Source organism: Cyrtonyx montezumae, unplaced genomic scaffold, assembly GCF_038088225.1.
Source record: "Cyrtonyx montezumae isolate F1298 unplaced genomic scaffold, pur_monq_1.0 scaffold_8, whole genome shotgun sequence".
NCBI lineage: Eukaryota > Metazoa > Chordata > Aves > Galliformes > Odontophoridae > Cyrtonyx > Cyrtonyx montezumae.
This window is the reverse complement of record NW_027072089.1, coordinates 89635640-89659503: the sequence shown is the minus strand read 5'-3', so window position 1 is coordinate 89659503 and position 23864 is coordinate 89635640. Positions and strand designations below refer to the sequence as shown.

The following is a 23864-nucleotide window of genomic DNA, read 5'->3' as shown; positions in this document are numbered from 1 at the left end:
TAGCAAGTGTATCTGTGATTAATAAAGAGAGTTTATAGTTATATATAGGTGAAAAGCTGCTACATATTATTACCAGGAAGCAAATATATAGCACTAATGAGCAGTGTGAGTAGACAGAAGTAATAGAAACACAATTAGAAATCATTATTACAGCAGTAAATTTACTTCAGTTTTATAAGATCAGAGTTTATCAGTACTATAGCAACAAGTAAAATTATTATATTTACCAATAATGTGGTAGCAAATAAATGAGCTTTGCTCCAAAATTAATGCCTTCTATTTAATCATGTTGTTTAATTGTTGAATCCCTGGTGGTGACTATCCCTGTTTTGTAAACTATTTGCTAGTATTTCCCTCTTTATTATTGGTACCTTCCCCATCTTCCTCACATTTCCTAGCTGCTTAATATTTGTAATAAATCACTGGACAGCATTTGGCCTCTTCCTGCCTTAAATATTCCCCCATGTATATATGTTGAACCATCTCCTCCAGAACCTATGAACTAATATAAAAGACCACTAGTTAATTGTAGATGCCTTTGCCATAACTCAGAGTAATGGTCTGTCTAGCCCTTAGTTGTATCCAATTACAAATCTGGATGCAATCTATGGTAGCAGCATTTGCCAGAGAAAGTGAAGGGAACGCTTTACCCACTGAAATTCGAAAGGTGATTTGGGATAATGCTGTCTTCCTGCAGGGAGCAGTCTACTCCATTATGAGCCTCTACTGGGCAGTGAGGAACTTCTGCTTGGCGACTGGCGCACCTCTTTCTGCTTGGACCTTGGTGACTGCAGGCTGTTTCTCTCACATGATCTCAATCCTCTCTCAGCTGCTGTTCATAGAAATTTTTCCTCTTCTTAAATATACCGTCACAGAGGCACACCTGGCATTGCTTGAGGCTCAGCTCTGCCAGCCATGGGTCCATTTTGGAGCCACCTGGAACAGGAACTGATGTGAGGCAGCTTCTAGACTCTTCTCACAGAGGCCACCCTTTGGAATGAATGGAGTTCTGCATCTCACTAGGAGTAGGGATCTCCCTGTCCTTGACAGTCACTTTTTCACTGTGATATTTATGCAGAGGTACAGTCAAGAGGTGCTCCCAAAGAAGTGATACATTCTAGACATGACTGTGACTCAAACGTGAAAAATGGATTTTTTCTCGTCATTGTAGTACTTACAGAGTGGTAGAAATTCCAGAAAAACAAGTGTGAAGTGCTGACAGGATCTATGTGGATATATTAAAATCAGTGGAAACGGACATGCTGGCAGACAGTGAAAACATGTAAATTAATAAAATGCACTCCCACTATAGAAACAATTTGAGAAAGCTGCAGGGAGCAAAAAAAAAATGTATGAACGCACTTGTCCAGTGAATTCTCAAATGTAGAAGGCAAGAGATCAAAACACAGGTGAAATTCAAGGCTCACTGCTATGTATATGTGGAAAAGATAATTAAATACTGACTTAGATCTCTTTAAGAAAGCTTTGTGCCAGCCAGGCTGCTTTTAATCCCACTGCAAGGCAGGAAGACATTACCTTGTGTCCCTGCAGCATCAGGACAGATGGGCAGGAATCTGTGCTACATTCATGCATTTGCAGTGTAGTGTGAAGGCTGAGTTTTCCACTCCCAAAGACAAGGGATGCTCCGTGATACAAGCAGACTTACATGTGACTTATTTCTCCTTTACATATACACCTGTCCTGAAACCAGGATCATCAAGCAGAAGAGATGTCCAAATTTTGCATGAAGATCTCCTCAGAATTGAATTACTGAATGACAAATGCAAGAAAAGTGAGATAGTCAGGGGGAAAACAATAATGTACTTTTTCTCATCATTCAGTCCATCAGATGTATCAGGTAAAAAGCAAGTGGGATCAAACAGTTGCAGGTACATAAAAAATAAAAAAAAATAGGAATTAAATGAGTGCCAATTTTTTTATGAGAACAACATGTGTGTTAAATAAATGCAATGTTTTGCAAGTATGATCAGTTTTGTCCTCCAGGTTGTGGAGAGATTGAAGTCAGCCTCTTCTCCCATGTAACTAGCAATATGACTAGAGGGAATGGCCTCAAGTTGCACCAAGGGAGATTCAAGTTGGACATTAGAAAGTACTTCTTTTCCAAGAGAGTGGTCAGGCACTGGAATAGGCTGCCCAGGAAGGTAGTGGAGTCATCTTCCCTGGAGATGTTCAAGAAACATTTAGATGCTGTACCAAGGAACATGGTGAGTGGGAAATATTGATGACAGATGGACTAGATGATCTTAGAGGTCTTTTCCAACCTTGATGGTTCTATGATTCTCTGATTCAAAGTGCATGGGAGAAGGGGCTGACCACCACCACAGACAAATCATATCAAATTTTCCATTAAAAATACTTTTTTCTTCTTAACAGATTTTTAAAAAAAATCATTGGCAGTATGCATTCTAACTATAGTTTTCCCTATTGGTTTTATAATATAGAAAGTTCATTTGAAGTTGAAAAATCTTGGAGCCATAAAATTGCATATAGATGAGTACAATCAAATTGTAATATTAAAACTAAACAATATTTTCTAATGAAATATTTTAGAAAATGCTTTAGTATATCCCATTCTAAAAAGTTTTTTTTGGATTGCAACTGAAGGAATCTCAGAATTTGTTTTTTTAACTAGGGTACACATTGTAAGAAACAGTTGCTAAGTTTGGGATATGATTTTTATTATATTCTTAATAGGCGTCTTTCTGAAGTTGAAATTTTTCTGATAGTACTTTGTCTTCAGTCAATTTAAATAGTTAAATTGTTTACGCGTCCTGCAGGACTGTGTCACAACTCATAAAGCATCATTAGGTAAATGAGGAGATGGGTATCTACAAAATAAAAAGTATGAATCTCATCAGACATGACTGAAATATTGTTGTTGAACTATAGATTATTTATTTCACCAATAGCATTTTACTGCAGCCATATTGACTAGAACTGTATTTGCTACAACTGGCAAGTGATATTTTTCCCACCTTTGGAAGCAGTATTTTAAAACTGGATTAATTTAATTTCAGGTTAGACTGAAATCTGAAGAATTGGGATCTGGAGATGTTGATAGAGAAACTGAGGTTTTAAGAGTAAGTATATTGTGATATTTATTTTGTATTGACATAACAAAGAGCTTCATTTTACCCATCTAGATTGTAGATGATTAATTTTCTTTTACAATAGTACAATTTCCCAAAGAAATATAAATATATATATATTTAATACCTAGTATTCAAAAATATTGTGTAGGAAACACTGGGGATTTCATTTAAAAATCTCAAAGACTTAAATGTGTGTAAGTCAGGAAGACGTGAGAAAGAAAGAGGACAACAAACAAGTAATGTCAAGAAGACTCTTTAAATGAGAAGATGCTTTTAATCTGGTTCTGAGAAGGCAGTAAAAAGGAGATGGGAATTACATAATCTTTTTACTTTAATTTAGAGTATCTACTATAAAACTTGTGTTTGCTTGCATGAAATATTTTACACAACACCTTTCACAGTTTCTTTGACAGTCATTTGCACTTTCCTGTACGTTTGCCTTTGTGAAGAAATTTAGTACTGTTGTAAGAAGGTTGACTAGGACTATGAAAGATAAATGCTTCTGGATGGGTAAAATTTGAGTCTTGGGCCATTAACTTACACTTGGCCACTGGTTAAATTGAGATGTTCAAAGCATCTTCCTGGGGATATCTCAACTTCAGAAAGAGCTTGCATACTGCATAACGTATGAATCAACAAAACCACTTTATTTTGCAGCTACAACATCTAGCTTCATTTCTGTAGGTTATGTTTTAAAATGCTGTAGTAGAGAGCTGGTTCATGAGCTGTTCAGCTGTGTGCAGGATCAATAGGCTCCACAAACAGAAGAGAACAAGTAGGATGATGAGTACTTCTTTAACATATTAGCTGAATCTGTCACTTCTACTGCACTGTGTTAACAAGCTGAAGTAAGCCTTGTTTTAGAGACTGAAGTGGTGCACTGTTCTTGCACTTCCCCTTCACTGAGAGCTGATACATTTTAAGAGACAGTACTCACATAAGCAGGGTTATGGATTAAAAAAGAACCAAGCATAGTCAGGTCTTCATCATGAGTCCTGAGTGCTCTATTAATAGCATAGAAGAAGTCCTCTGAAATCAGTGGGGAAATACCTAACCATTATCCTTTGTTCCATGATCCCCTGAATTCATTTCAGATTAATCATTGGAATATCTCTAAGGTATTTATGGGATTACAGAAAGCAGCCACAGTATTTTTCAGTTTTCGATTTCCTAATATAGCATGTTACAAAGTGGCACAATTCAGAGAGCAAGGATAGAGAAAGTCAGTGAGATCGTACATAAGGAGTATATCTATGAAACTAGAACTGTTTCTTTTTGAAGTGGAAGGGGGATAGGGACCAAAGGCCTGAACAGTTTATGAACCTGAACAGTTAGTATGAAATTCTCCCATTCCATGTATAGTAAATAAATGAATTTGGCCAAAAGAGAACTGAGTATATCTATCAGGGCATTCTAACAATTCTAATTTATCCAGGATCTTCCTGGGCCACCAGGCAGTCCAGGATTGCATGGCCTTCCAGGAAAACCAGCCCCTGATTCAGATGTAGGACCTCCTATGTCACCAGGGGAAGATGGATCTGCTGCTCAACTGGGCCCTGAAGTGAGTAACCATTCACAGATAAGTTTTGATTTGTTCCTGCCATAAAGCAGGATGTTCTAAGGCTTTCAGTCTTAACAGCCTACAGTCTATATAATTCCTGGTAATATTGCAAATTAATAGATTCATAGAATCATAGATTGAAACATAGATAGAATCACAGGCCTAGATTGGAAGGGAACTTAAAGACCATCTAGTTCCAACTCCTATGTCATGGAAAGAATTGCCATCCACTACATCAGACTGTCCTATCCAACCTGACCTGCAACTACCCCAGGGATGGGGCATCCACAACTTCTTCAAGCAGCCTTTTTCAGTGCCTTCCTTACTACCCTATGAGTAAATAATTTCTTCCTAAGATCTAAGCCAGGTATGTCCAACCCAGAGCCTGCAGGGCACATGTAGCCCAGCACAGCTTACAATGCAGCTTGCCCACTGCCATGTCATCAGGGCAGCAGTTCTTCCCCACCAAGTGTGCCCAGCCCAGCCCTGGGATATGGGTAAGGTGTAGTGCAAGGCTATCTTATCCTCTCACACCTGTTGCACACGCTGAGTTACGTCAAAGCCTGCATCTATTACATGCGGCTATTACATGCGGCGGCTTGGACAGGTTCACTCTACTCTGGGTGGAGAACTAGCTGGAGGGCCGTACCCAGAGGGTTAATGGAGTTAAGTCCAGCTGGCGTCCTGTTACGAGTGGTGTCCCCCAAGGGTCAGTTTTGGGGCCAATCTTGTTTAATATCTTCATTGATGACCTAGACGAGGGGATTGAATATACCCTCAGTAAGTTTGCAGATGACACCAAGTTGGGAGGATGTGTCCATCTGCCTGAGGGTAGGGAAGCCCTTCAGAGGGATCTGGATAGGCTGAATAGCTGGGCTGAGCTCAATGGGATGAGGTTCAATAAGACCAAGTGCCGGGTCCTGCACTTTGGCCACAATAACCCCATGCAATGCTATAGGCTTAGGGCAGAATGGCTTGAAGAATGTAGAGAGGAAAAGGACCTGGGGGTGTTGGTTGATGCTCGGCTTAACATGAGCCAGCAGTGTGCCCAAGTGGCTAAGAAGGCCAACAGCATCCTGGCCTGTATTAGAAATAGTGTAGCCAGCAGGAGCAGGGAGGTGATCATCCCCCTGTACTCAGCTCTGCTGCGACTGCACCTCGAGTACTGTGTTCAGTTTTGGGCCCCTCACTACAAGAAAGACATTGAGGCCCTGGAGCGTGTTCAGAGAAGGGCAACAAAACTGGTGAGGGGTCTGGAGCACAAGTCTTATGAGGAGCGGCTGAGGGAGCTGGGATTGTTTAGTCTGGAGAAAAGGAGGCTCAGAGGAGACCTTATTGCACTCTACCACTTCCTGAAGGGGGGCTGTGGTGAGGAGGGGGTTGGCCTCTTCTCCCTGATAAATAATGACAGCACGAGAGGGAATGGCCAGAAGTTGTGCCAGGGAAGATTTAGATTAGACCTGAGGAAACATTTTTTCTCTGAAAGAGTGGTCAGGCACTGGAATGGCCTGCCTAGGGAGGTGGTTGAGGCACCATCCCTAGCGCTGTTCAAGAAGCATTTAGATGAGGTGCTAAGGGATTTGATTTAGTAGTTGGGTAGAGATAGTGATAGGAGGATGGTTGGACTAGATGATCTTGTAGGTCCTTTCCAACCTAATGAACCTATGAACCTATGCACTTATGCCACATGTTGAGTGAAATGCAGTGATTGCTGATACTACTATTTTAACCTGTCTTTTGGTGTTTCCAAAGAAAACAGAACCCAAAAAAGTAAAATGGATAAAGGAAGAATAGTCAACAAAGAATGAACAGATGAGTAATTTTTGTCGAGACAAATAATATGACACTATGCCTAGTTTGCAAGGAAATCATGTCAGATTTCAAAAGATTGCAATTTAAGTAGGTATTATGTGCAAAAACATGCCACCAAATTCAATGCATATTGAAGAATGCTTCAAAAATACAAAATAGAGTCTGAAAAAAAATATCATCTCAACAAAATCTTTTTTAAAAAGTTAAAACTGAAACAGATTCTGTTTAAAAAACTAGCAATGTGTAAGTAAATCTGATCGAAAAAAAAATCAAAACTGTTTACTGATGTTGAGTTTATTATGCAATATTTGCAAAGTAGTGGATATAATAGGTCCTGATAATAAAATAATTTTTCTAAAAAACGTTTATCTCACCAGAATGTAGCCAGGGAAAGTGAAGAAATACAGACAGCAATTGAAGGAAATATGGAGAGTAAAAGGTGCTAATTTCAAGTTCTATGCTTCGGCAACAGATGAAAGTTAATACAGATATAGCTCAACTTGCCATTTTCATTAGAGGTATTGAGAATGAATATAATGTCACTGAAGAAATATCTGGTATAGCTACTGATGATGCCCCAGTGATGGTTGGTAAAAAGGAGGGATTTATAAAACTAACAGAACATTATGCAATTGCATTAGACTGTTCACACATATAATGAAATATCATTTCACTGCACAACAAGAAAATTTATTTGTGAAAGCTTTAAAAATGGATAACATCATTCAAATGATCATCAAAGGTTTTATGATTTGTGAAATGAAATCTAGTGGCTTAGGGAACCAAAAGGTTCAACACCAAATGCCGGGTCGTGTACTTTGGCCACAACAACTCCAGGCGGCACTACAGGCTTGGGGCAGAATGGCTGGAAGACTGTAGAGGAAATGGACCTGGGGGTATTGATTGATGCTCAACTGAACTTGAGCCAACAGTGGGCCCAGGCGGCCAAGAAGGCCAAGGGCATCCTGGCTTGCATCAGAAACAGTGTTGCCAGCAGGAAAAGAGAAGTAATTGTCCCCTTGTACTCAGCACTGGTGAGGCTGCACCTCGAGTACTCTGTCCAGTTTTGGGCCCCCTCAGTGCAGGAAAGACATTGAGGCGCCAGACATGCTTAAAGAAGGACAACAAGGCTGGTGAGGGGTCTTGAGCACAGGCCTTATGGGGAGAGGCTGAAGGAGCTGGGAATGTTCAGCTTGGAGAAGAGGAGGCCAAGGGGAGACCTTATTGCTCTCTATAACCTCCTGAAGGGGGGTTGTGGTGAGCTGGGGGTTGGCCTCTTCTCTCGTGTAATTAGTGATAGGATTAGAGAGAATTGTCTTCAAACTGTGCCAAGGGATATTTAGGCTGGACACTAGGAAATACTACTTCTCTGAAAAGGTGGTCAGGCACTGGTATGGACTGCTCAGAGAGGTGGTGGAGTCACCGTCCCTATGGGTGTTCAAGGAACACTTGGATCTTGTGTTGAGGGACATTGTTTAGTGGGAGATATTGGTGATAAGTGAATGGTTTAACTGGATGATCTTTTAGGTCTTTTCCAACTTTGGTGATTCTATGATTCAAAAGGGAAAATTGTGCCAGAATCTGAAGATGAAATATAGCTTTCAGGTTTAGCATTTTTGGTAGATTTCACTGCACATTTAAATGAGTTAAACATGCATCTTCAAGGCAAAAATCAGCTTATCTGTGCTATGTTTCTAACCATAACAGCGTTCAAAATGAAACTTAAATCATGGCAAGCTCAAGTTATGGAAAATTATTTTGTGCATTTTGATGCAATAACTAAACACAGCCCTGTGAACAGTGAACATAAGCAGCCTTGCTTCCATTTTTGATAAAGGAATTTAAGAACAGGTTTCAGGATTTCCAAAAAAATCATTATCTTTTTATATTTATGACTCCACTTTCAGTCAGCATTACTAGTGAATTTTCAAATGAAATGTATTGGGTTGTAAACAGACATACAACTTGAAGAAAAAATTTCATCACGTCTCTCTACTAGACTTTTACAAGACCTATCTTAACAGAGAAAAATATCTTGTGCTCCATAATCACACCTCGTTCATGTCATCACTTTCTGGCAGTACACACATTTGTGAAACAACTATTTTCAAGGATGAATCACAAGAATAGTAATATTTCATTGAAAAAATCTGACAAGCACTTTGAGAACTCGTAAGAATTGTTGCACTTCAATTGAACCAGATATTAATACATTAGTTTCACAAAAACAAGGTTAAATGACCCACTAGTTCTATGGTTTTCTTGCATTTTTTAATATATATATATATACATATATATATATATATATATATAATTTTTGTTACATACATATTGCAACCGTATTATATATTTTATATGTGGCCCAAGAAAATTTCTGTTCACTCAGTGCGATCCAGGCAATCCAAAAGGTTGGACACTCATGCTCTAATACATGTATTGATTGACTGGTTGACTCTACAAAGCCAATTTTTCCCAGCCTGTCTGTCATCTTGAATGCATTCTCTGTCATGAATATAACACAGTAAATCAAGTGAAGAGCTAAGTATGCATCTTTCAAGGCATGAGAATAGTGAGACATGACAAGGAAAGCCTGCGCCACTTTCTGATTACTTGAATACTGACCTCATATCATTCTCATCTGGTCTTGAGTTTGCCAAAAGCGTGGATGGCTGAAGTATATGTCAATCCCAGCACATCTGTTTGTATTTTCAAAACCTGTTTGCATAAATCGGCTATTTTACATGCAAACATCATATTTATATTATGTAATTTTCGTTACTTTTTACGGTGTGATTGTTTGATATAGTTTTCTATTAGTATACTTTTTAATAATGCTTTGATACAAAACCAAACTGTCAGAAGACATGAAATAAAAGTGCCAGAACTTGTGAGCTGCTTCCTGGTGCCATGTAAAGGACCACATTAGTAATTTATATTGCTGTTTCATGAGTTGGTGCAAAATGCTTCCCTGTGTGTGCTAAGAAAAAGACTATCAAATGGCACCTGCTACAGACCTGCTGTCATCCAACAGGGTCATGAGGGTCTTCCTGGGCTTGATGGAGTGGTTGGCCCACCGGGACAGAAGGGAGAAAAGGTAGGTTAAATATTTGTGTTGCTCCTACTTCAATGTGATATCTTCATCAATATTAAGCTATAAAAAAATATAAATTATTGTCCTTGCAACACAGGGCTGACTGGCTTCATTTTTTTAAAAATCTGGCTGCTAATAGATTATAAGAACATATCATAAAAGGCATTTTGAGAAATCCAGATGGCTGCAATCTCATTTTCTGCTGCATGAAGTTTTCTATATGCAGGGTGAGCTACTCCACTGTGATTCACCAATGAAAAGCTGGAAAGTCTGTAAGATGAGCTCCAGCTCCTAGTTCAGATTGAAGAAGGCTTTCTCCATGGTGTACTGTCACGGTGTTATCCGTGACAGTGACCCAAGGGAAAACCGGAGAGAGAGAAGAGAAAAAGAAAAAAAAACTGCGTCAGTGGCCACGTGGCCGCCGAGCAGAGCCGCGCGCTCCGGGGGGAGGGGGAAACAGCGGGAAGAGATGGGTCTACAAAAAGAAACAACGGCACGATCTGAGAAGGAACGGTAACTTTACTAAATCTAATAAAAATGAACGATTGAGAGAGAAATGAAGTTTCCAAACCAAAAGCTGTGAGCTTACGTTAAGGAGGAATGGCAGGGGAATCACGCTCGCTGAAGCTCCACGGCAGCCCAGAGGAACGCGCCCAGGCAGAGCGCCGCCTGGCATCCGGTGCGGAGCTCCGCCCCTCTGCGGCTCCCACAGCATTAACTCCTTAACTGCCTGCATGATGCTCTGATGTGGAATACCGGCATCAAAACCACAAAACCACAACATGTACGTATGCATATAAGAGCTACTGGAATTGTGTTTGGATTCTGTAGTCTCTTTCATGTGCTTTATCCCAAGTTGCACAAAAGCAGGCCTGCTGAACACTAACAGAGCAAGTTTTGCGCACTTCTGTGGTAGTTCATATCTGTCTTAACGATTACCACTGCAGTGCTATCACTCTCAGCCATGATATCCCAACCCCACACTTCTGGCAACCCCAGCCTTCATGCAGCATTTGGTGAGATATTTCGAATGGTAGCAGAGGACTACTTAGTTTTCTGTTGACTTGCTGAATGGCTTCATGCAGGATTAAGTACTACAGTCAGCACAAGGGGAGGAGTGGGAAACTGTTAAGTTTGGCTAAAAGCGGACAAAGGTGTGACCTAATAGCTGTCTGCAATTGCCTGAAGGGCCTGCAGCAAAGCTGATGAAGCCAAACAGTTCCTCATTGTGCCAGATGTTGCAACAAATGATAAATCTAGTCACAAACTGCATCTTAAAGAAGCTGTTAGGAGAATCCTGTTCACTACCAGAGGTGCAGAACTGTGGCACTTTGCCCAGAGAGGATATGTAACCTCCATTTCAGTGATTTTCTTGCCCAGTCTGGACTGAGCCATGACTGATGTGATGTAGAGATGGTGATATTTCAACTTCAAGGGGAACAGGGATTGGAAGGCCTCCAGAGGCCCTGTACCATCCTCCTCCTGTGATTCTGCCTTCCCCAGAGTTAAATAGCTATAGGAAAATTTCAGTTTTCAGTGACCTTCTATACCAAGGTTTATGCACAAGAGCTTGAAAATAGATTCACAAATACACATTGAAACTTCACATACTACAAGGAAATGAAAATGTATCTCTTAAACAAGTAGAATATTTACATGATTATTTATTAAATAATAAGTTTTTTAATGTGATGTATTGAGAATAAAGATTCTAAACTGTGATTTCAAAAGGTTGAGGTTAGTAGAACTATGGCACAGATGGGATCTAGCAGTTATCCAGAAAATAAAGAATGCATCTTTGAATGCATCTTTTGGAACAGGCTGCCCAGAGAGGTAGTGGAGCCTCCTTCTCTGGAGATGTTCAAGAGCTACTTGGACACCTACCTGTGCAACCTGGTCTAGGGAGCTGCTTTCAAAGGGGGTTGGACTAGATGATCTCTAGAGGTGCTGTCCAACCCCTACATTCTGTGATACTGTGATTCTGTGAATGGTAACTACTAGAATGTATAATCAGTAGTTTAAACTTGAATTTTTGTTTATTGGAGAAGAATTTGATGTGGAAAATTAATTGGAAGAAAAACAATAATTTTCAGAAATAATATAGAACTGAAATGAAGAGCAAGAAGTTGACCGTTTTCCCTTGCTGTACCTGTTTTATGATTTTGTTTTCTACATACATTGATAAAATGTAATTAAAAGTGAAGCACTATATATTGTTCTTGCTCAATACAATCCACAGCACCTTGGAATAATAGGATTTCATAGGATATCTCTTTTTTTTTTTTTTTTTTTTTTTTGAAAGCCTTGGTTTCATCTATATTGCTATATCTAATCATAATCATTTTTCATGGTTAATACAAAATAAACTGCTGGGAGAAGCTGCAGAATGTACTGAAGAGAGGAAAGTAAAGTCAGTTAGTTCCCTGGAGTGATATTTAATATGTTTTTTGGTAATTAATTTTGGAAGAAGTGATTGCTATCATTTCAGTGCTGATGATTACCCATTTTTTTCAGACCTCGCTCAGCCAATTCTTATTGCATATGTAAGGACAAGAGATTGCCAGTATACTGATTAAGCCCATTAGCTTCAATGTTACTTAGAAAAGAAATGTTCTCATGCTGCGTTTCAGTCATTTCTTTACATTAGACATGAGAAAATGATATGTAAGTAAAGTACATAAAAGCAAATCAAATAACGTGATTTCTGCAGAATAGCCTAAAACTATACTGGTAATCATATCCCTTGTTTGGTTTCCTAGACAACTTATATGGTATCAGTTTCCATTTCTGTTACCATCCATGAGGATTTTTTCTCATTTAAATTGAAAAGCATGAAGACATGACCTATAGTGTTTGATTCTCTAGACCTTCAATATCTCCAGAAAATTGAAATACAATATTGCTATCTGTACGTATACCAGACCAGAACCATTTTGTTGCTATAAATTCTGAAAAAGGGATTGTTTTCTTTTTAACTTTAGGGGCCTAATGGTTTATATAATAGACATCATGACATCAAGTTAAACAACACAGAACTTTGTGTTGGGCATTTTAATTAAGAAATCGCAGCCAAGATTGATTGATTGATTGATTTACATGGTTAGTGCTCTTACTTAAAATAATAAGGATTGCTTTTCTTTTACAGGGCGATAGAGGTCTTCCTGGTTCTGCTGGTGCAAAGGTAAAAAAAAAAAAAAGGAAAAAAAGATGGTGACTTTATGGGAAAACTGTGTAACTCCAATACGTTACTTATAACTTGTCACAGGAAGTAGCTAAGAAGTCTAATAGATTATGGTTTGGAACCCCAAGCAATTAATTGCATTGGCTTGTGCATATTCAAGATAACTAAGAGTAGACTGACTGCTTATTTTAGGGTGATCCTGGATTCACTGGACCAGCAGGCCCCAAAGGAGAAGCTGGCGCTGATGGTTCTCCTGGGAAACCTGGGCCCCCTGGGCCCCCTGGGCCCCCTGGACCTCCTGGACCTACAGATCTAAGCTACAGTTCAGGATCTGAGGTATTTTACTATCAAGAATGTTATTACAGTTATGGATCTACTCCCTTAAGAAGGGACAATGTAATCATCTCTATATTTCACAACTAAGAAGGAATTGATGAATCATTTGTTACAGACAGAATCATTTGTTACAGACTGACACTTTCCTATGGGCAACCTACAATTCCTTTTACCATGGGAACTTGGACAATCTAATTGACCATGCAAGGATTGGATTTATTTAATGACTGGAAGATAGTCAGAGTTATATCCATCTACAAGAATTACATGACAGAAGACCCAGGAAACTACAGAAATTAGTCTTACCTTAGTCCTTGAAAAAGTTAAGGATAAGATTGACCTGGGAGATATTAAAAGTCATTTAAAGAACAAAGAAATTATCAGGCATACTCAGTATGGGTTCATTAATGAATCTTGCCACTCCTGCCTTAGTAATTTGATCTCTTTCTGTCATGGTCATCCATTTGGTGTATTAAGAGTGGGTGTCAGAGCTAATCTTTCTGCATTTTACTAAGGCACTTGGGATCATTCTTCACAGTGTACTTTTGGACTCGTTGTCCAGCTGTGAGATAATCAGTTTCACACTATGCTTGGTGATTAACTGGTTCAACAGCAGAAGACAAATGGCAGTAGTAAATGGAGATTCATCTAGCTGGCAGATAATGGCTAGCACTGATCACTTCTAGGGTCAGTTCTGTTCAACATTCTTAACAATGATTTGAGTGCAGCAATGGAGTGCATTCTCAGCATTCTCAGCAAGCTTGCTGATGATTCTAATCTGGGAGGTGCTGATGACTTCGTGGAGGGAAGAGAGACCTTGCAGAGGTATCTAGAAAAACTGGAATGCTGGACAATCAACATGTTTCAATAAAGGTAAATGCTGGGTTCTGCACCTGGAACTGAGAAGTGCCAGACAGAGGTACGGACTGAGAGATAAGTGGCTTGAGAGCAGTGCAGCAGAAATGAGTTTGGACATTCTAGTCAACAGCAGGCTCAGCACGAGTCAACAGTGTGCCCTGGCAGCCAAGAAGCAAACTACATTTTGGCATGTGTTTGATACAGCATAGCCAGCCAGCCAGCCAGTCAAAATTGATGATTATAGCACTATATTTTGAACTAGTGCAGCCTCACCTGGAATATCATGTGTTCCACGATACAGAAAGGTTTTTAAGGTACTTGAAAGCATCTGAAGGAGGGCAATGAAGTCAGTAAACATGCCTTCTAGGCTGGAAGGCGTATTCTATGAGGAGAGATTGAGCACACTTGGGTTGTCCAATCTGGAGGAGACAGGCAATCTCATTGCTCTCTACAACTCCTCAACAGGCAAAGTGGAGAGGAAGGTGCCAACCTCTTCTTCCCACTAACCAATGACATGAGAATGGCACAAAGATGCATGAAGGGAGGTTCAGACAAGGCATTAAGATCTATTTCTTTAGAATGAGAGTGATAAAACACTGAAACAGGCACCCTTGAGAGGTCACTGATACCCAGTGCCTGTTAGTGTTCAGGAGACATTTGGACAAAGCCCTCAGTAACATGTTTATTTTTTAGTTAGTCCTGAAGAGGTAAGGCAGTTGGACTTCTGGCAAACATCTAGGTGGCCAAAATCCTCAATCAGGATGTGAGCACAATGCCATATGTCTTCTCCAATCTTCCCCATTACCATCCCTGTCTTTTCTGGTTTTGATCCTTCCTGGAGCCCTAGCTCTAGCTATAAATGGAATGGAATGGAATGGAATGGAATGGAATGGAATGGAATGGAATGGAATAGAATAGAATAGAATAGAATAGAATAGAATAGAATAGAATAGAATAGAATAGAATAGAATAGAATAGAATAGAATAGAATAGAATAGAATAGGAATAGAGCAGAACAACGGCTTCTTTTCCATTTGAGACGTTACTGTAATCAAGAGTTACCATACAAAACAGTATGAAAGTAATTATTAATCTACCCTTCTATTAGCTGAATATTCACAGAATTATTTCTACAGTCTTCTACCAACACCTGCTTATTTATTAAAACAAAACAAAACAAAACAAAATAAAACAAAATAATAAAATAAAATAAAATAAAATAAAATAAAATAAAATAAAATAAAATAAAATAAAATAAAATAAAAGTACCAGCACTCTATTTGCCATAAATTCTACCTGCTGTATGTATTTTTAGTCATTTCACAGAGATATTTGTAATTGTGATCACTTAAGTTGATGCAATAGTGCATAGGACAGTTGTTTTAGCCTTTTCTTTTTGATCTTGCTTGAAGCTAAAGATTATTTTCTTATTTTTTATTAATATAAATGCTCTGTTCTGTGGTCATTGTTCCAGTAACTATTATTGCTGCTGTGATAGATACATTTCAATCACATGCATATATTGTAAATGGAATGTTCCTATGTTATTTAAAGACAGTCAGACTCTTCAATCCTCAGGAGAAGAAAAAGATTAAAAAGATCTAGCCAGTCTTAGCCTTATTTTATTTTAGCAATTAACATCTCTACAATCTTAAAATATGAAGGGAGATGGAAACGAGGATGTCTGCATGTAATTTATTTACAGTAAAACAACATACTATCCTGGGACTTTTCTTCCAAACTAAATTGCCATAGTCAAATCAGTTGATGAAATTATTCAGTATCTGTAATAATAGAAATCTGATCTCCCTGTACCATCATGCTTGAAATAACAATATTCTTTGGAGAATGCTATTTGTTCAAACTTATTTCCTCTGCCTGATTACTTTTGTCATAGACATACACTTACCATTTTCTACAAGAACTGAAGAGACTTAAGTTACAAGAACCATTTTTAGAAGTCATATAGATGCCTAAATTTCCCAATTAGTTTCTTAGGTTCCTAAATCCCCTTTTCAATCACAGACAAGTTTTATCCTGCAGTGCTGTATAAAATGAAAATGCCTTAAAGGCAAAACATTATCTTAATAAACTTCCATATCTTGGTGTTTTGGTTGGTTGGTTTGTTTGCTTGTTTGTTTGTTTTCACAGACAAAAGTAGAAATATAAGCGAGAAAATGTTTTCTTAGTGTAGTGGACATATTAAATCTTTTATGAACATGGTTCTGCAATAAAGCCTAAGAAGAGAGAGAATTTGGAATCTTATAAACTGTTAATTAGAATTTCTTCCATCACACAAGAATTTCAGCACAGAAGGACATTTGTCTTTGGATCCTTTAAAGTTCTGTTATTCTTTCAGAGATTCCTTCAGAGTACTAGATAATTCTCAGTGGTTTAACTGGATCACATCCATCCATCTCAGTATCCTGATTCCAACAACAGTCAAAAGTGGATAAAGTTTGAGCAGATGCTTAGATACGGTTTGACCTTAGAAAAGGGCATGTATTACATTGCAATTATCCTGAGTAATCTTCCAGACTCCAACAATTTTTGGCTCAGAGACTTCTTTGAATCGAAATGGTTGCTGAAATTCTTCATAGATCTCTTCTGCATTAACTTGATACCTTCCCTGACATTTATACAGACATTTATAACTTATGAGATCTTAAGGCAAGGGGATCTGCCAACTTAGATACAAACAGAATGAACCTCTTCCAGTTATTTTCATTTGATATTCACTATTTCTTCCATTAGAAAAGTGAATTCATAATTGCTCAGCCTGTTTAGAAGCCTATAAAGTATTATTCACCCGTTTATTTATTTGTCCCTTTTCCACACTAGAGTCATAGTTTACACCATGATGTGTCATCTAGCAGCCATTCTGAACCTTTCATTATTCTCACTGCTCTTTTCATTAGTTTTTCCATTTCCACAAAATCTCTTTTAAGATGAAACATCTGATTTAATGCACAGTATTCAGTTATGGGCATAAAGTAAGTATTTGCATTGGCATGGTCATGCACTGTATTCTTTTTTTATCCTGACTATTTTTAATAATTTATTGTTTACTTTTTTGACAGCTATCAAAATATTCATGGAACTGTCTCTGTTTATTTGATTTTCATTGTACTGTCTACTGTGAAAACCCAAAAATATGTTTTGAAGAGTAATATGTCAGAACAAAAACAACTTTTTTTTAAAAGGAAATAAAATGAAACAAAGAAAAAAAAACACTACTAAAACAATACAATGCTAGTTTGGCACTTGGATGAACCACGAGGCTATTCTGTGCAATTTTCTTTGCTCTTCCACATAACAGAGAAAAACAGATTAAAAAAAAAAAGGAAGAAAAAGGTGGTTTTCTATTTAGCTATTCCTTTAAGAATTTACAGCCTTCTTTTATCCATTTTTCTCTGTGAAACTGCATTATTACAGGGTAATACTTTCTGTTTTTCCCATAGAATGCAGAGTAATTGATTAGATTCTTAGTGCTAAATTGCAAGTCTTCCACTGAACTAGAGTAGGAATTATCAAGAGTTTTTGGCCCACATCCCAACAGCTCTACCACCCACTTTCATTTACATTTAATATCTCTCCCACCTCTACCTCGGGTCAGAGAGTCACTTAACTGAAAGTGGAAGTAACACACAAAATAAACCCTATGGGAAACTAACAACTCACCCTTTTGCTAAGCAGAGGTGGGAGCAGTGATGAAGAATTATTGAAGCTGCATTGGAAAGATCTTTTCTGGAGACAGGGAAACAGCAGGACCAGCAAAGAGGTCTGATGACTAATAAGAACTACTGATCCTGACTCCATAGAAGTCCCCACATACAGTATTAGTTCATCCAGATACTTTGTCCCTCTGAAATGGTAGATGCCTTCTTGTATGAAACTGAAAACTGATTATCTTGGATAAAGGTATATATATTTATTATATATACATATATATATAAGTACTGTTTTATATAAATATATATATATATATATAATTGCACTTATATATATACTCTGATATAAAGTATATATTGGAGAAGACCAAGGACAGAAGTAAAATCTGGCATCGCTGGACTTCTTGGAGGCATGGTGGGTTGGGCTATCATATGCTATGATCACCTAACACACACTTGCTCCTAAACCTGTATCTTACAGTTCAGCTGGAGCCCACAATACTTGCTAACAGCATGTGGAGAGCTGGGTCTGAATTATTCCTATCTAATGTGGAGCATTTATCATAGACACGAAACACTTGCGCAATATTCTTTGCCAATGCCTTCTTCATTAATCAAAAGCCATATGGAGCTCTCCAGAGGACAGTTCTCATTCTTTGATGATCCTTTTGCTTTTAATTATTCAGAATTTAGTTCTGCTTTTAATTATTTGGAAGACAGCAAGTTTTTAGGTAGTTTAAATGCATTTTTCCTGCTTTATATCCCCAGGCATTATAAAATTCTTCAGCTGGAAGCTCATTCACTGCCATCTTCCTCTCACTCATGAAATGAAATGTCTCTGTCCCCAGAAGAGTGAATCTTGAGGGGCTGATAAAGCATAGAAATAACTTACATGAAAAATGATTCATCAGTTCATTTGTGTTTTCCTGCTCAGTACATCAGGCAATCCAGAACACAACTGAGGTGGTCAGTGATGAAAAAAGAAGAAGCTGGCAGGCGCATCTGATTTCATTTCAGTGAAAGAAAGGCTTGTTGAATTAATGTCCAACTGACGATATGGTGTCTTTTCATTTGCCTTTTATGAACAAAGTCGAATAATTTTAAACATCAGTCCCACAGAGAATCTGAGTCCCATCTGTGCTTTCAGAGGGCTGGGGACAGTGCTTTACCTGTGTTTCACTCTTCAGCGTTTTCTGGAGTTAAACTACATTTTCACAGAATCACAGGATGGCACAGGTTGGAAAGGACTTCAAGGACCATGAATCTCCTACCCCCCTGCCACAGGCAGGGCCACCATTTAATACTATAACAGGTTGCCCAGGGCCCCATCCAATCTGTCCTTGAACACCTCAGGAATAGGGCATACACAATCTCTCTGGGCAAAATTTTCAACAACATTTTCTTTTTAAAATCATTAACGCTTATTTTATTTTATTTTTTTATCATGCAAAGGGTCCAAAAGGGGAGAAGGGAGACCCAGGACCTCAGGTGAGATTGGGTGGGTTTAATTCTTTCTAAGAAACATACGTTAAGCATAGCACTTACTTAATGAGATTTCCATTTGTAATGTTGTTGAAATAGGGTGAACCAGGACAGGATGGGAGCAATATTGTGGGTCCACCTGGGCCACCAGGACCACCAGGACCAGTCATAGCCATACCAGAGGTAAGTGTTTTTTCAAGCATAAGAACCTCTGTAATTCAACTTAAAGTGAAGAGCTCCCAAGTAGTTGCCTAACTGTCAGTTCTGGTGTTGATGTTCAGGTCGTAAGTCCACTCCTTAAAAAGAACAAACAAAAGATCTTAATATCTCTCTGCATCTAAAGGGGTATCTCTTAAATCTCAAAAAGATTAAAGAGGAAGGGAAAACAGTAAATAGCAAGAATTATGGGATAATAATAAGAGCTCCTCTCAAACCCAAAAACCAGGTGATTGTGCACAAATCGTGAAAGTCGCATAAAAAAAACTGAGAAATACAAAACTGGGAATGTTTAACATAACAAGCTATGTGAGTAACATCAATATGGAGAAGAGAGATATAGCATTGGTTTTTCTAGCAGGTATCCACTATACAAACCAGAGTACTGACTCTGTAGTGTAAGCAAAAGACAAAAGTATCAAAAGGTAAAATGCTAGAAACTTCAGCTTCTAGCTAAAGCTAGAACTGCCCAATATCCTCTATCTGCCTATTTTTGTGGAGTCAGGTTTGGCTTTAGTACATTAGCCCTTGTAAAAATAATTCTAGTTAGCAGTAATGATAGCTAAAGATTAGGATGAATCCCCTTTCAAACTGACAAAAAATATAATAGAATCACAGAATCACTGAGTTTGGAAAAGACCTCCAATGTCATCTAGTCCAACCATCCACCTACAGTATTTGCTGTTCACAGCAAATATAGCATAAATTGGCATCCCACAGACTAGCCAATCTCAAAGAATTACTTTTTATTATTATTATTATCTATTCTTAACTTCTGACATAGACTTGTCATGCTAAGTCCTTGGTGAGCAGAAATATAAATACACAGAAATGTTGGTTGGAAGGGGGGTCAAAACTAGATGATCTTTGAGGTCCTTTTCAACCCATGCCATTCCATGATTTGATGATATCCGAAGATCATGTACTTCAAACACCTGCTCAAAGTGGGAGTATCACCATCTCTATGCTTCATAATGTTTCTGTGAAACTTAAAATTTCCTTAAATAGCTGTGAAAGGAAGAGGAGTGCATGTTACAGAGATGTTGACATAAAACTTACGTTTTCTCCCAGCCCTGCTACAGTGTAACTGTGGGGCATTCATTCATACTAGTGACTAGATAGCTCTGTTTGCAGTAATTTACACTTCAAAAATACTGGAGGAGGGCAGCATGTATAAGAAATGCAAAAATGTTAATTAAGCTGACATAGAAAACTAATTACATTACTTTGCTGGAAGCTGCATGGCTTTCTATGTGCTGTGGTAGTCACAGTTCACATATCTATCTAATGTTTCTGAAGAAACCTCCCATACATCCTTTGAATTCTCCTGAACTTCTATAAGGATTACTTTCACTGAGCTAAAGAAATGTATTGAGCCTACTAGAAGCTGTACTTTACCCAGTGTATTAAAAATCTGTACAGAAAGCAGTTTTCTAAATGCCTCAGAGTTTAAGAAGTAAGCTCCTTTACAAAGTAGGGTGCATAGATACATGGCTTTATGAACATCTGTAGTGAACAAATATTCCGTGGACGTACAGCAAGAGCCATCTATTCTCTGCTTAAAATACATATACTGAGGCAGAAGATTAAATTATCCAAAAACGTAGAACATCTGTCGTTCAATTCAGAAATTTGCTCTATCTGGGTTAAACCCATATCCATATCACAACAGTTGGTTCTGTAATTCTAAATGAAATTGTTAGGTCTGCTTGCAGTAATTCTTTCAATTTAAGATAAAACTGAGGTCTGCAGTAGGCTTCAGCATTACCTTTTGACACCTCACAAACTGACAATCCTTTCTACCTCCTCTACTCGCTTCTGCTATATCAGTCAGAAGTCTGCCCTTATATAAAAACAACAACATCCAATTTTTCTGTTCTTTGATATTCCAAAATACTACACAATCTAATACTATGCACAGTGTATATATATAAGAGAAGGAAGGAGAGGAAAAGCGCTGCCTGCAGGACGTAAACAGACTTTTTATTTGCTTCAATGACAGTCTTCCAGTGTTTTTTTGTAGAAGATATGGGCACAAATCAGGGAGCAGCATCTGGTAGAAATGACTTCTACTGCATGAATCATGATGCCAATAGTAACTCACAGTACAGAAAGTTTACCATAAACTGCCATGCTCAGATGGATAAGCTAGCATAGGATAGAGTAGGACATACAATAAGACTATGCAATTGTGTTCCTCACATCCCAGATTAGAAAAATAGTATTCAGAGACTCATACAGTAGTTGGAAGGGAGAACATCTGGTCAAACAGCCATTCAAAGCAGTGACTTAAATGAGAATTTTTTCAAACCAACTTCAAAATTTGGTCCTGTATACTACATTCAGAACAAATGATACAAAGGTCTGTGATCTGGCAGCTATGATCTGGACATCATTACATGCAGAAGAGGCATTCAGATTCCACAGTACCTTCAGTACAACATACTTTTTCATGTGTGAGAGAATCCTGGCACATGAATCTATGTTCTGCTCTGGTATTAGATCAAGATTCTAAAAGTATTTGGTACATGTTTCTGAATTCAAAACAAGGTTATATTATCACTTTGTTGGGGTGTTATAATGAAAGAAATGAAACAAATGACAAAACTAAATAAGAATCTCTTTTCATCTACAGCTGAAAGTGGAAGTAGTTACATACTCGACATAATGTGCAATTGTATTATGTAGCATTCAGAAGACCTATTTAACTAGAAAGTTAGCTTATAGATTTTAAACCATAGTGTTCCATAGTCTTATCACCAAGCTGTTCACCTATGAATTAGTTAAAAGGATGATAAAATAGGTGAAAAATTGGCTCAAGTGTTGGGCTCAAAAAGTTGTGATGGGCATTCACAGAACTGTATCTGGAGTACCATGTCCAGCTGCATCCATGTACAAGAAATATGTTAACATAGTGAAGAAAGCCCCATGCAGGACTATCAAGATAGTAAGGGTCCAGTACAGATGGTGTGTGAGGATGCTGAAAACACTGCCTTTGTTCAACCTGGAGAAAATAAGGCTATGGAGAGATTTTGTTGCTATTTATAGCTACCTAATCAGGGGTTACAGAGAAGATGGAGCCAACCTCTGCATAGAGTTATATAGCATTACCATGAGACCTGAATGGCCACAAGTTGGAAAGTGAGAAATTCTGATTCAATATGAGGTTTGTGGTTTTTTTGTTGTTGTTGTTGTTTTGTTTGTTTTGTTTTGTTTTTTTTCCTGAGGAAGCTCAAATACTGGAATTGGTTGCTAAGAAAAAACTGTGGCATTTTCATTCCAGGAGGTGTCTGAGACCCTACTGCACTTGTCCAGCTTTGAACAGGAAGTTGGATTAAAAGTCGTGGTCCAGCTTCATTAATCTAATTCTATGAGCAAAATCATTGAATCCTTAAACTAGAAAGGAACCTTTAAAGGTCATCTAGTCAAACTCCTCTGCAATGAACAAGGACATCCTCAAGTTAGATCACATTGCTCCAGCCCGGACTTGAATGCCTCCAGGGACACACGTAGCTTCTCCCACATCTCTGAGCAACTTGTTCCAGTTCCTCACCACCCTCCCTGTAAAATACTTTTTCCTTATTTCCAACCTAAATCTACCCTTTTTAAGTTTGAAACCATTTCCCCTAGTCCTGTCACCACAGACCCTGCTTAAGAGTCCATCACCTTCTTTCTTGTAGCTCCCCTTTAGATACTGAAAGGCCACTATTTGTTCACCTCAGAGCCTTCTCTTCTCCAGGCTGAACAGCCCCAGTTCTCTCAGCCTGTCCTCCTAGGAGAAGTGCTTCACTCCATGGATCATTTTTGTGGCCCTTCTCTGGATGCACTCCCAACAGATCTATGTCTCTTCTGCACTGAGGATTCCACTCCTGTGCGCAGTATTCCAGGTGAGGCCTGACCAGTGCAGAGTAGAGGGGCAGGATTACCTCCCTCAACCTGCTGACCATGCTTCTTTTGATGTATCCCAGGATATGATTGGCTTTTTTGGCTGCAAGGGGACATTACTGGCACATATCCAGATTCCTATCCACCAGTATCCCCATGTCCTTTTTGTCAGGGCTGTGCTCTATCCTTACATCCTCCAGCTTGTATTGATAGTGGGGGTTGCCACAATCCAGGTGCAAGACCTTGCACTTGGGTTGATGAACTTCATGATATTCACATGGGCCCACTGCTCAAGCTTGTCTAGGTCCCTCTGAATGGCATCCCATCCACCTGGAACATTGACCGCACTCCAAGGCTTGGTGTCATCCACAAACCTGCACTCAACCCCACTGTCAAAGTCAACGATGAATATTTTAAAGAGTATCTCTAAGGGCACTGACTTCTGGAGGCACCACACATCAAGTAATCTCCATCTAGACATTGAGCCATTGACCACCACTCTCTGGCTTCAATCCTGCAGTTAGTTTTTCATCCATAGAATAGTCCATCCTTCAAATCCATATATTTCTGGTTTGGAGAGAAGAGGGAATCAAGTCTAAGGCCTAACTGAAGTCCAGATAGATGACATCATTGGCTCTTCACTTGTCCATTGATGCAG

The 23864-nt window shown here is 38.6% G+C and overlaps 1 protein-coding gene across 1 annotated transcript in view; it reads left to right on the top strand.

Annotated features, from left to right (window-relative positions):
• The window catches only part of COL15A1 (collagen type XV alpha 1 chain), a 153101-nt gene that overhangs the window by 59383 nt on the left and 69854 nt on the right, over positions 1–23864 (top strand). The window contains exons 8-14 of the mRNA XM_065753005.1: positions 3039–3101; positions 4549–4674; positions 9518–9580; positions 12723–12758; positions 12951–13094; positions 19076–19111; positions 19205–19288. Coding sequence (XP_065609077.1) covers positions 3039–3101; positions 4549–4674; positions 9518–9580; positions 12723–12758; positions 12951–13094; positions 19076–19111; positions 19205–19288 — 552 coding nt within the window. The remainder of the gene's footprint in view (positions 1–3038; positions 3102–4548; positions 4675–9517; positions 9581–12722; positions 12759–12950; positions 13095–19075; positions 19112–19204; positions 19289–23864) is intronic.